The sequence below is a fragment of the Urocitellus parryii genome, chromosome 10 (assembly GCF_045843805.1).
Source record: "Urocitellus parryii isolate mUroPar1 chromosome 10, mUroPar1.hap1, whole genome shotgun sequence".
NCBI classification, from domain to species: domain Eukaryota; kingdom Metazoa; phylum Chordata; class Mammalia; order Rodentia; family Sciuridae; genus Urocitellus; species Urocitellus parryii.
The window spans coordinates 143,904,190-143,917,439 of NC_135540.1; the positions used below are offsets into that span (position 1 = coordinate 143,904,190).

General features: G+C 51.0%; 2 protein-coding genes across 8 annotated transcripts in view; both read right to left on the reverse strand.

The window, feature by feature from the left end:
* Nucleotides 1–3,204, reverse strand: part of Uvssa (UV stimulated scaffold protein A) — a 32,537-nt gene extending 29,333 nt beyond the window's left edge. For both annotated transcript variants that reach the window (XM_026379482.2, XM_026379481.2), the window contains exons 1-3: nt 2,688–3,204; nt 1,051–1,381; nt 1–121 (exon numbers count right to left, since the gene is read on the reverse strand). In XM_026379482.2, the coding sequence (XP_026235267.1) occupies nt 1–121; nt 1,051–1,381; nt 2,688–2,785 (550 nt within the window). In that variant the 5' untranslated portion in view covers nt 2,786–3,204. The remainder of the gene's footprint in view (nt 122–1,050; nt 1,382–2,687) is intronic.
* An 8,576-nt stretch (nt 3,205–11,780) lies between these two features.
* The window catches only part of Maea (macrophage erythroblast attacher, E3 ubiquitin ligase), a 36,990-nt gene continuing 35,520 nt past the window's right edge, over nt 11,781–13,250 (reverse strand). For all 6 annotated transcript variants that reach the window (XM_026379462.2, XM_026379461.2, XM_026379457.2 and 3 more), the window contains 2 exons: nt 12,954–13,149; nt 11,781–12,734 (listed from right to left, as the gene is read on the reverse strand). In XM_026379462.2, the coding sequence (XP_026235247.1) occupies nt 12,639–12,734; nt 12,954–13,149 (292 nt within the window). In that variant the 3' untranslated portion in view covers nt 11,781–12,638. The remainder of the gene's footprint in view (nt 12,735–12,953; nt 13,150–13,250) is intronic.

A 13,250-nucleotide genomic window follows, 5' to 3' on the forward strand; every position in this document is an offset into this window, starting at 1 on the left:
CTTCCATTTCCCTTTCGGCCTGCTTGGCTCTTTCTCTGTAGATTCTATCCAAGTGCCTCTGCTTCTGTTCTTCTTGCTGCCTTTCTGCCAGAGTCCTCCCATTTACATCCTGAAAGTCCACCTGGGAAACAGTGAAGATCAGGACTGTCCACAACAAACACTCACCAGAGAGCAAACGGCCACCACATGAGCATGCAGCAGGCCTCAGCAAGGGGAGACGCCATCATCTTAACAACAGGATATACGCTGAACTCGATGCTTCATCTTGAGAAACTTGCCGAGTCTACCACTTCAGATAAAAGAGGTGTGAACTCCCAGCCCTGGCCAGGTGCCATGATGCAGGCCTGTTGTCCCAGTTACTTGGGAGGCTGAGGCAGGAGGAATACCTGGGCTCAGAAGTTGGAGGACAGCCTGGGAAAAACAAAACCCCACCTCAAAAATAAAATTAAAAAAGACTTCCAGCCACAAGTGCAGTACAAGTGGGAGTACAGGAAGCAAACAGGCTGCTGTCTGGACCCCAGAGCCCAAGCACCACCTGAGTGTGCACCCCAGGAGGTGGCACGCCAGTGGGTCAGAGGGAGAGCTGGTTCTCTGGCCCACAGGCAGGGCCACCTGTCCATAGAGGGCAGGGGCAAAGCAAGGTCTGGGCAGTGACAGAGTTGGGTTGGGATCACAGCAGCAAGTCCTGATGGATTTCATCATGCCCAGAACCCATTAGAGCCAATGGCAGGATCAGGTGGGGACTCTTAAGAACACAGGTAGGGAAACTCCCAGAAGACAGTGCCTGTCACAGAACAGGGCTGAACAATCAAAGGTGACACAGGCTGCAGGCTCAGCTTGATGCACACACGGGCACAGCTTGTCTTCCTCAAAGATGTTCCTCCCCTCCCAGGCCCCAAGCAGGTCCAGCAACCCAGGTACCTAGGCCAAGCTGCCCAACAACATGGCCTGGGAGCACTCTGTACTTGGCTCCACAGTGAGAGGTCTTCCCTCCTGAGGCCTACCTGCTCTGCCCCAGGGAACCGGCAGCACTGTGCAAGGCCCACCTACCTTTTTGGTGTGTTTTAAGAAGTGGTAGCCCAAGGCTAGCTTCTTATAGGCCTCACCAAACCTCTCATTCCACCCTTCCACAGCTCGCAGGGCTGCCTGCCTCAGCCTCTGGGCTGCCTCTCTGGGGGGCGGCAAGGGCTGCTCATGGTTGGTGCCCAGTGTGAGCTCCAGGAACTCCTGGAAGTCAGAAACAAGCAGCACCCTGAACTGGTGAGACCTGGTGAAGAGCTCATCCACGATCTGGAAGGCGGACAGGCGGACCTCAGCATGGTCCTGGGTCAGCTGTGTTTTCAGCAGGCGGTAGGCACAGCTGAGCTGCTCCTCTGAAGACCTGGGGGCACAAGCCAGCCTGAGCTCAGCACCTGGTACTTGAAGGGTCAGTTTACACTCACACAGGACGCACTATTTACATATAGTGGGGGCCACAGCTGCTGTCCAGGCTTCCTCTTCCCCTTCTCCTAGAGCTGGGTAAGCAGACCAATGTCTTGGCATGAATGAGGCCCCTCAACTGTGCCTCTTTTTGTGTGGCCCACAAGCCCAAACTGTTTCCTACATTTTTAAATGGTTTAAAGAACTGCTCAGTGGTGCACTTGCCTGGCCTGCACAAGGCCCTGGGTTTGAGCCCCAGCATGGCAAAACAAATAAGTGATCAAGACACATGAAGGAATGATTCTTGATGTGGGAAAGTTATGAGTGCCAAGTATCAGTGCCATTTATAAAGTTTTATTAAAATGCAGCCCTGTCGCAATGTCCGTGTCCACAGCTGCTCTTAGAGCTGCGTGGTGTCAGCAGGGACCTCAGCCTCAAGATTTTTCATCATCCCTTCAAAGACGCTTCCTCACCACTCAGGAGCACCACAGACTAGCTGAGTGCACAAACCCAGCCTCTTCTGCAGGAAGTGAGGGGAAGGCCCATGGAGCCCTCTGGGTGTAGCCTCTCCCCAGCCCTGCCCTGTGTGAACCCGAGATTTAGGAGTTTTCAAGGACCTGCAGCAAAACTGTGTCTGAGTTGGAGTTTCCTACTGAAAGGTACACAACATCAGTTTTGTTCTTTGAACACAGGTTCATGTTCCCAGCAAATGACAGGAAGAAGTTTTGCTTCCTGCCTGATTCTGGGGATGGATGATGGATGCATTCTAAAGACAGAGTGGCTGGGTGTGATTTAGGGATAGAGTCCCTGCTTAGCATGCACAAGGCCCTGAGTTCCATTCCTAGCACCACAACACACACACACACAGTGCAGATTTACCCAACTGTGAAAGTTCTCCCTTCCCATGTTTCAACAGTAATAAAAGAGGTACATTTGCCCACAGATCACATAGATGCACTCAAGAATGCCTCAGTTATATGCTTTGTAACATGCACATATAGAAAGAATCAGAAGTACCAAGCACAGACCTCTCTGTGCTCTGCTGACCTGCACCTCCACCCACAATGCTGCCTGTCAGAGATGACTTTGCAGGGCCTGGGGAATGTTGCTGGCCTGGTCCTTGGTGGATCTTTCCAGGCGGAGGCAGGAGGGGATGGCTGAGATATGGAGGTGGGCAAACTGCTGAGGTCCAAGAAAACCCCACAATCTCCCTAGAGTCATGGGCTTACTGGGATAAATATCATGAAATGCTAAACCTAAAGACATACTTGCAAATTTTCTTCAGTTCCTTCATTTTCTCAGGATTCAGTTGGGGTTCTCCTGAAGTTGTGAGCTCTTCTACCAACTTTAACAGTTTTTGATCCATGTCTAGAAATACGGAACGCAGAGATGAACTGCCACCTTACTTTACCCTCTTGGTCTTATTGATAAATGCTACCGAGTTCGCCTAGATACTGCGCACCGCGGGAGGGCCTGAGGCTGTGTCCAAGGCTCTGGCCTCCGCGGAAAGACGCCCTAGGAAACAGGGCAGCTCCAAGCACCATTAGGGCTAGTCAAGCGTCCCCGGTGACGATCTGGAAGTGTCAAAGGCGAGGCTAGATCGGGACAACCAAGCCACGGTGCGGGAGACGCTGCCGCACCGGGGACAGGCAGGTGCGGAAGGTAACGAAAGCCACCGTCTTACACTGACGCGCGGGGAGTGGAGGGCCCTGCTGCCAGGCAGCGCAGCGAGCGCAGAAGCCCGCGGCCTCGGGACCCCGGGCCGGCTGGGTGCGACCCCGCCCAGCTGCGCGGCTGACACGGAACCTACCGCATCGCCCGCCCCTTCCGGCAGAGGTCCCGCCCCCGCCGGCCACCACGCGTCCCGGAGCTTTGAAGCCATTGGCTCCCTGATACCGCGGCGTGGGAGCAAAGGTCAGTTCTGCAACCACCACACCTACAGCGCGAGGCACCACATCTCCCCGCCCCTTCCGGAGGAGACCCCGCCCACCCCTTCAAGGCCCGGAGCGAGGCAACCCTCGTCTCGACAGCGCAGGCGCTAGGGTGAGGCCGACCTCGCGCAGTGACGCAGGCGCGCTCCCTGCGAGGCGGGGCTGCCCTAGGAGGTCGACGCGCGAGAAAAAAGAAGCAGGAGGGCGCAGCAAGTCCTTAAAGGCGCCGCGGTTTAAAAGGGGCAGGACGTCTGGGTCGACAACTCGCTAGGAAACTCAGACCCAGAGAGAGGTTTGAGCCTGGACAGCACGGCACGTCCGCCAGGAGGCTCGCGGCCCTGCCCCTGAAGGGTCAGCGAGGGCGGCCCAGGTGGGAGCCTCGGGCTTGTGTGGGCCGTGGTGCCGCGGGCGGGAGGGGAGCCGGGGCGGAGGCGTTGGGTGTCACGACGCGGCGCGCGGGGTACGGGCGGGGCGGCCGGGTGAGGCGCCCGGTTCCCCTCTGCGGCGTGACTTTGCCCAGCCTAAAGGTCGCCCACCAGCCGGCAGGTGCTTTGCTTCCCTCTGCCAAAATTCCTTGAAAGCTCTGTCCGCCGCCCCGGGCGGGAAGCCGGGATGGCTCCCTCCTCCCGGAGCACACCTGCCGGCGCCCGGCGCAGCTGCTCAGGGCCGGTAGTCCACGCCGCAGGGCCTTTTTCACTCCAGGCCTGGGAGCCCCGCAGCCCCCTCTTCAGAGCACTCCAGGTTTCAAGCACGTCCAGGGCCAGCTGCCAGCCCGCCCTCGGCCCTCGCAGCTCTGGAGGGCACTCGTCCTCGGCGGGCAGAGCGCGCCGGGCTCCCGCGCACCTGCCCTGCCCCGGCGGCGCGGAGAGCCCACTGCGCGGCCCACAGCCCCTCCCAGCCGGCACCCTTCTGTGGCCTCTGGCCCCCACTGCAGCCCCGTCTTCTTAGCTGGCTCCATGTTCCTGATCTCACCTGCGCACCCCCTTTCTGCCCTCAGGGCTGCTCCTGAGAACTGGGGTCTTTCTAGCTTCATGATGACGCAGTCAGGCATTCGGATCTCTTGAATGGAGAGTGAAATGAGAAGGCTAAGGTGAATCTCGGTGAGAACTAGAAGATGTTTTAAAAGAACCAGTGGAAGCCAGATGTGGTGGTGCACACAATGTCCCAGCTGTCCAGGGATTGAAGCAGGAGGATAGCTTGGGCCCAGGTGTCCGGGTCAGTCTGGGCCTGAACTTGTCTCCGAAGGGGGGAAAGAACCAACTGGAATTTTCAGAGATTTGTTATTTAAAAAATGCAAGCTGGGGGGCTGGGGATGTGGCTTAAGCGGTAGCACGCTCGCCTGTCATGCATGTGGCCTGGGTTCGATTCTTAGCACCACATACAAAGATGTTGTGTCCGCCGAGAACTAAAAAATAAATATTAAAAATTCTCTCTCTCCAAAAAAAAAAAAAAGAAGTAAAAGTATGGTCAGCTCAGACTTGTATGTGCAGCAAGCTGACCTTCAAAACCTAAGTGATAGCAAAAAATGTATGCTCAGACATTCACACAACAAAACCACCTGACAGTGCGGAACACCCCATGTTGTTAAGTGGTGTGACCATACCCTGAGCCTCTAGAGCAACTGTAAAGAAAGCCACAGGGCTGGGGATACAGCTTGGTGGTAGGGCGGCATGTGTGAGCCCCTGGGTCCAGTCTCCAGCACACATAGAGATGTGGGACTGCTAATGAGTATGCAAAGACAGGGGTCTTTTAAAAGTAATCAAAAATGAAGCTGATGAAAAAGAAATAGGTAAGAAAAACAGGAAACAAGTTGTAATACAGCCAATCTGAATCTACAACAGTCACCATGTCAGTGATCTGAACACCCTAGTTACAAAGGAGAGATCAGGGCTGGGACTGGGGCCCAGTGGCAGAGTGCTTGCCTTCCACGTGTGAGGCACTGGGTTCAATCCTCAGCACCACATAAAAATAAAATAAGGGCATGCTGTCCATCTACAACTATAAAAAGAAATTTTAAAAAATACTGTCATGTATATCTAAAAAAGATTTAAAAATACACAGACACACACCACACACACATATATATATATATCCCCCCCCAAAAAAAAAGGCCAGGTACAGTAGTGCACACCTGGAATCCCAGCAACTCAAGACAGTTGAGGCAACTTAGAATTGAAAACACCAGTGACTTAGCAAGCAAGCCCTAGTCTCAAAACAACATAAATAAAAAGGTATGGGATGTGGCTCAGTGCTAAAGCACCCCTGGGTTCAATTCTCAGTACCAAAAAAATTTTAAATAGAAAGTGGAGATGGTCCAGTTAGTTTAAAAAGAGCAAGACCAAACTATATTGTATCTACAAGAAACATGGAGAGGCTAAAAGGGCCACCACAGATGCTCTGTGCAGCAGCACAAGTGAAAGATGAGTCTGCTGACTGCACTGGTCTCTCCCTGGGGGCATTCTGGGAAGGGGTGAGTCCTTTCAGCAGACTGCAATTCCAACTGTGCAGGCGAACTCCAGACACAGGCACTGAGACCTGACCTACTGCATCATTAATATTCCCCTTAAGAAACTAGAAAGAGCAATTAATCAGAATAAGTTGCAGTAGAGATTAATAAGGTTGAGATCAATTGAACAGAAAATAGGCAAACGGGAGGGGTGTCACTCAAACCAAAAGAGGTTTATTAGTCAGCTTTTGTCACTGATTAAAATGTCCGACAGGAACAACTTAAGGAGGAAAGACTGACACCATCTCCTGGTTTCAGAGTCCTCAGCCATTCCCTACTCTGGGCCTGAGGAGAGGCAGAATGTCCTGGTAAAAGCTGCTCAGCTTAGGGCAACCAGAGGCAGGGAGGGTGGGCAAAGATGATAAGCCCTCCCAGGGCACACACCAGTGACCTGCTCCAGCTGTCCCGTCTGCAATGGTCCCTTCGGCATTGGAAGACTAGTCCTTTTATGTGATCAGAACCTTCATGATCCAACCACTTTCTGAATACATGAGATGGGGTCAGTCCAGATCTATACTGTAACAGGAGATGTTTGAAATGATGAACAGATAAGCCTTCAGCTAGACAGAGAAAAAGAAGAAATAAATTACCTATGAGAATGACAGGAGAAGCTGGGCACCATGGTGCCAGCCACATGGATAATCCCAGCAACTTGGGAGGCTGAGGCAGGAGAATCATGAGTTCAGAGCCAGCCTCAGCAACTTAGCAAGACCCTGTCTCAAAATAAAAAAGGGCTGGAGATGTGGCTCAGTGGTTAAGCCCCAGTGGGTTCACTTCCTGGCACCCAAAAAACAAAAAGAATGAGAGAGGAGAAGAGACATCACTGCAGGTCCTGCAGACAACAGAGCATAAGTTAAGAACATTAATTCCAGAAGTCTTCTCTTAGATGAACAAATTATCAGAATACTTGGGGTGGGGGGAACTGATCAGTCACAACTATTAAAGAAACTGAGCTCATACTAAGTAAGAAACCCTTGCAAACAAAATTCCCAAACTCGATGGTTTCACTGGCAAATTCTATCAAACATTTAAGGAAATGATACCAGTTTTACACAGAATCTTTCATGAAAGGAGGTTAACACTCTCCAACTCATGAGTTTTGAATGCTTTTGTACTAAAACCAGACAAAAACATTCCTAGAAGCAGGCACAGGGGCACACTTCTGTGGTCCCAGCAACTTGGGAGGCTGAGGTAGAAGGATCTCAAGTTTGAGGCCTAAGCAACTTAGCAAGACCTTGTGTCAAAAAATAAATGAAAGGGCTGGGGATGTGGCACAGTGGTAGAGCACTCCTGGGTTAAATCCCAAGTACCACAAAAATAATAATTCCAAGAAAGAATGACCACAGACCAATAGCCCTCATGAATACAGTTGTAAAAATCCCTAGCAAAGCCTAGAGCAAGTCAAATCCAGCAATATTTAAAAACAATGCAACATGATTGAATGAAATTTATTTCAGTCATGCAAAATTCAGTAATTCAAAGACAGTCAATGTCTGGTAAGCAGAATAAAGGAGAAAAATCATGGTAATTTCATTCTACAAAGGAATTTTTAAAAACAAAATTCAATGTTCCTTATAATAACTTCTAGAAAACTGGCGTGGAACTTCTCAACCAGATGAAGGATGTCTGTAAATGCTCTATTTCAGTGTGCAAGATGCAGTGCTTTCTGCCTAACAGGGCACTAGACACCATTCTTACACCTCATCCTCAATATCGCTCTGGAGGCTCCAGGAACTGGTAAGAAAAGTGAAGTAGAGAGGTTTGAAGGGGAGAAACAGGACTGTTTGGAGGTGACATAACTGCACACATGGAAAACCTCAAAACTGTATCTGAAAGCTACCAGAACTCATGAGTGAGTAGGGTCACAGTAGTCACAAGATCAATTAACAAATACTGATCGTGTCTACATATTTCCACTGAATAATTGAGGTAGATTTTATTGGTGGGCCTTTAATCATTTATTTATATGTGGTGCTGAGAATTGAACCCAGTGCCTCACACATGCTAGGCAAGTGCTCTACCACTGAGCCACAACTCCAGCCCCGAGAGGTAGATTTTAAAAATTAAGAATTATTTTTTAAATTAAGAATTAAGAAAGACCCAGCAGCTCAGGAGGCTGAGGCAGGAGGATCACAAGTTCAAAGCCAGCTTCAGCAATGGTAAGGTGGTAAGGAACTCAGTGAGACTCAGTCTCTAAATACAAAATAGGGCTGAGGATGTGGCTCAGTGGTCAAGTGCCCCTCAGTTCAATCCCCAGTACCAAAAACAAAAACAAACAAACAAAAAAAACCCTGAAGTTAAATCAATCAAATATGTTAAATTTAGGTAAGAGTAAAAATCTAAACTTCATGAAGAGATGCAGCATATTTATGGGTTGGAGGACTCAATGTCTCTTATGGATTCAACTGTGTCCCTCCCAAATTCCCATGTTGAAGCTCTGACCCCCAGAGTGACTGTGTTTGGAGACAGGTCTTTAAAGAGGCAATGAAGGCAGGCTGGGGTTGTGGTTCAGTGGCAGAGCACTTGCTTCACACATCTGAGGCACTGGGTTCCATCCTCAGCACCACATTTAAAAAAGGAAACAAAATAAAGATATTGTGTCCATCTATAGCTAAAAAAAAAAAAAAAAGAGGGGGGGGACAACGAAGGCCATCAGGGTAGGACCCTAATCCAGCAGGGCTGGAGTCGTCATGAGAGAGACCCCAGAGTCTACATGCATGGAGGAAGGCCGTTGGGGTAGGTAGGACCCTGATCCAGCAGGGCTGGTGTCCTCATGAGACAGACCCCAGAGTTGCATGCATTGAGGAGGCCCAAGTGAGGACACAGTGGGGAGGGGGCCCTCGGCCAGCAGGAAGAGGCAGCACCAGCACCAGCCAGCTAGGCCGCCTCAGTGCTGAGAAGGACCTGTGCTGTTTAAGCCACCTAGGCCATGGTATGTGTTATGCAGCCTGAGCAAGCTGATAGAGTCCCCAAATGAAGTAATAGATTGAATACAATTTCAGTTAAAATCCCAGCTTGCACTGAAGAAATTTCAGTAGATATAAGTTGACTCTCATTTTTATGGTTCTGGTGATCAAACTGAGGGCTTGCACATTGCTAAGCAAGTGCTCTACCTCCACGTCCCACTGAAAAACTGATTATGTTCATTCCCCAGCACAAAAGAAGACAATTCTAAAACTTAAGTGGAAATGTAAAGGTCCTAGAATAGCTACAATTTTGAAAAAGTACCCAAAAAAAACAAAAAACAAAACAGGACTCAGGTTACCTTCGAGTGAAATGACAGGCACGAGACTGGGCAGTGTGTGCTGGAGGTAGCACTGGCAAGGACAGACCTTAAAGCCAGCTCAGCCAGAGCACCCAGGCAGTCACCTTTACTGAAGGGGGAGAGAAAACTCATTTTTAACAAATAACATCGGAGCCACAGAATAAACACAGGAAATGGTCCACAAGCTCTTCCTCACACCATACCAAGAGCTAACAGAAAAAGTGAAAATGAATCTACATACAAGAATACTATTTTGACTCTGGGATAGGCAGGTCATTCTTAGAACACAGAAAAAGCACTAACCATGAAAACAAAGAACTGATCAATTGAACTTGACTAAATTCAGACCCTCCACTGACACTGTCAAGGATTCCTACCAATCAGTAGATAATGCAATGAAAGTGGCCAAAGACCTAAACAGACACATGGGCTCAGCACTATCACCAGAGGAAAGCAAACGGAAACCTCAGTGAAGTACCAGGACTTCTGCCGGAAAACACCATCACCACCAAATGCTGGCAAAGACATGAGCCACTGGAGGGCCTGCAGAGGTGGCGGCGCAGCACACCACCTGGAGAAGTCTTTGGCAGGAGTAGAGTCAGGCACAACAACCCTGGAACTTGGCAATTCTTCCAGAGAATTACTTTCAAAGGACAAGAACCATGTCTACAAAGACTCAAACACAAATGTTCATAGCAGTTTTATTTCTTGCAGCACTGGGGACTAAACCCAGGAGTAAGGCCAGAACTCACCCCAGCCCTTCCATTTTGGCAGAAGGGTCTTGCTGTGTTGTCCAGGCTGGCCTACAACCTCCTGAGTGGCTGGGATCACAGGCATGGCCACCAGCCCAGTGCAGCTGGGTCCACCAAGAAGACAACGGACCTGTGTGGTCTGTGCAAACGTGGATTACTTCTGCTACTCCAGCACATCAAGAAGGACGACTGAAACACATTCGTTGAGGCAACAAGAGGAAAACAGCTCTTCTCACTGAAGGTCTGGTATGCTTTAATCTGTCATCTTAAACCCAGTTTTTAAAAACAGCAGAGTTAGGGTTGGGGCTGGGGCTCAGCAGTAGCGCACTCGCCAAGCACAGGTAAGGCCCTGGGTTCGATCCTCAGCACCACATAAAAATAAATTCATTAATTAAGGATATTGTGTCCAACTACAACTAAGGAATAATTATTAAAAAACTATATATTTAGGGGCTGGTGCTGTAGCTCAGTGGTAGAGCGCACTTGCCTCGCATGCATGAGGCCTGGGTTTGATCCTCATCACCAGGTTAAAAAAGTAAATAAAAATAAAGATATTGTGTCCATCTACAACTAAAGAAAATTATTTAAAAACAGCACAGTTAGACTACACAACCAGCAGTCTAACCACAAAAGGCTCCCAGCACCAAGCACTGGAGGGCATGGAGCAGGCAGAGCTCCCATACCACTGCAGGAGGGTGGAAGCCAGCCTGACCCCTCCAGCTTTGTCCAACGTGCATCCAGCAAGTGATGTGGATGCGCACTCACAGCTGAGATACTACCAATGTGAAGAAAGGATGTGCCACTGTGCTCGCTCCTGCAATGGCCCACAACTTAGCGGCAGATGAAGACTTGCTGTACGTGGAAGACCCACCCAGGCATGAGGCTGACCTCATGGGCCCACACTGTGTAGTTCCATTCTCATGGCGCTCAAGAAACAGCTGAGCTACTGATTGGCAATGGTCACCAAAGTGTCGACTGGGAAAGGACACAGCACCAGTGGGAAGCTGGATTGGTCCAGGGGCTATATGTGGGAATGTGTGCTTTCTGCCGTGCTGTCCATCGGTAAGAAAGAGGCAGGAGCAGACAGGTGGTGGACCAGTGGTGAGCAGGAGGCAAGGCCTGGAAGGCCCTGCTCTGGAGAGCACACAGTGCTCAGGAGTGCGGGGCACAGAGAACATCACGTGAAGTTCTGCCACTTGCTGGCCTGACTTGTGGGTGGAGCAGGCAGGGGCTACAACACGGTGTAGTATGCTGATTGGCACCACCTGGCCTGCACAGGTCACAGGGAGACCCCAAAGCTGAGCCCTGGGTGGCCATAGAGAGTAGAGGTCAGCAATGGGCACCGCAGGCATCAACTTCCACAAAGGCCTGAACTGGAGCGGGCACAGGAGGAGACGTATGTGAGGACGCATGGCAGGACAGGAGTACAGGGGTTGAGGCAGCCATCAGAGATCAAGTGCCAAGCAGGGCTGGCCGCAGAGCAGGGCAGGGGCACTGCAGAGCAGCTGTGAGGGTTAGGGCAGCTGACCACAGCTCAGAACCTCAGACTCTGGCCACAACCAAGAGCAGCCCCAAAGACTCTGGGAACCAGGGCCACAGGCGACAGGAGCTGCTCTCAGAACCCGAGCTGGCTGTCCAACCAGCCTGCACCCCTGGCCCAGGAGGGCAATGATCAGGCCTAGAGTGAGATGTGACCTCAGGATTCCAAGCTGAGGCCTCCAACTTCAGGGCAGCCCTTCCCATTAGTGGTGGGTTCTGCAAGGCGGGAAGATGGTTGTGCTCTTCTTGAAACCCCTGTCTTGATGTGCTGAGCCCCCTTTGCTGCAGTGACAGCAGCCACAACCCCAGCCCCAATGAGTGAGCCAGGGAGGGCAGAGCCCTCCCCTGGGCTCAGAAACTCCTCAGAGTGAGAAATAGAAAGCCATTTTATTAACACGCTTTACATTTACAGCTTATTAGCTAATCAACATCAACATGCAAAAATAAGCGCTAGATACAAACCTCTACCACAGGTTTCTGTGTGGACTACAATGGTTCGTGTGTTCTGAAAACCCGTCAGTACTTGCTTCAGCTGAACTATCCGCTCCTGTAACGAATAGCATGCAGACTCCAGGGCTACAGAACTATCCAGCAAGGCCTCTGCAGAAACTCGATCCAGTGGATTTCCACATGAATACATTCTCGAAGCAGGAAGTAAGGCGGTACACGGAGGACCGGGGCTGAGCCCAAGCTCACACACAGGACGTGGCCCCAGGGCCTGCAGGGTGCTCTGGTGGCAGCTCCAGTGACGTCAGGAAGGGCCCTCGTGCACCGCATGGCAAGTCACCGCAGGCCGCCCACGTGCCAGCACCTCACCCAGGCCATGGCTAACATGTGTTGAAGGACCAGCCTGTCCCTTACGCTCCCCAGGACTCTTCAGCAAAAAGAGGAAGCTGAGAAACTCGGGAGAGAAGGATTCCTACCTGTGAGCTGTCCTAAAGCTCTTCAGGGTTGAGGTCAGGCTGTAGAGTTTCCTTTGAGAGGTGCAAGTACTTTGCAGAAGCATCAAATAGTCGACTTACGTTACAAAATCCTACCCATCAAACGCTGTTTTCAAGTACGAACTCATTAAATCTCACTTCCTCACTTCCTAAGAGTATTTATCGTTGCTCACTGATCTTTGGTCGCAAGAAACAGAAATGCGGTGGCAGGCTAGGGCCAGGGATGGGGAGGGCATGCCCTGCCCACACAGCCCCAGCCGAGGCGTGCACCTGGCGACACAGGGCCTACATGATGTATACTTTCTCGGCTTGTGAGAAGTGGAAGACTTCTTTGGTTCTTGGGCAAACAACTTTATCATCTTGACGGATAGAAAGCAGAGACTGAAAAATAAGATCAGGAACAAATTAAGAAGATGCACTATAAATTAGGTTTCCATTAAAAACCCACACAGCACACCATCAGAGCATGCAGCTCAGCCTGTAGCATCATCTCCTGAGACACAGTGACACTGCCAGGGAACCCCAGCAGCTCAACAGGCAGCCTGCACAGCCCAGCACAGCCCAGCCCAGCCTAGCCCAACGCCCTGCCCCACAGCTCACATTGTAGCCGTAGACGTAGCCATTGGGCAGCATCATAGGTGGGTTGTTCTCGTTCATGACATCGCCAGAGATTTTGCAGACCAGGCGTGAGTTGGCACAGTGTGCCATGGGCAGGGGCTGCGCCAGCTTGTTGAGGGACCGGCTGCACACGGGGCAGTCGGGGCTCTTCGAGCTGCCATCCTCCTTGTAGCACTGCCTGTACACGGTGTTAAGGAAGGGCTGGGCGTCACTGGCTCAAGCAGTGAGAAGGTACTCCTGGCCCTCACTGCTCTGAGCTCAGGGCACTTGCCTGGCCAG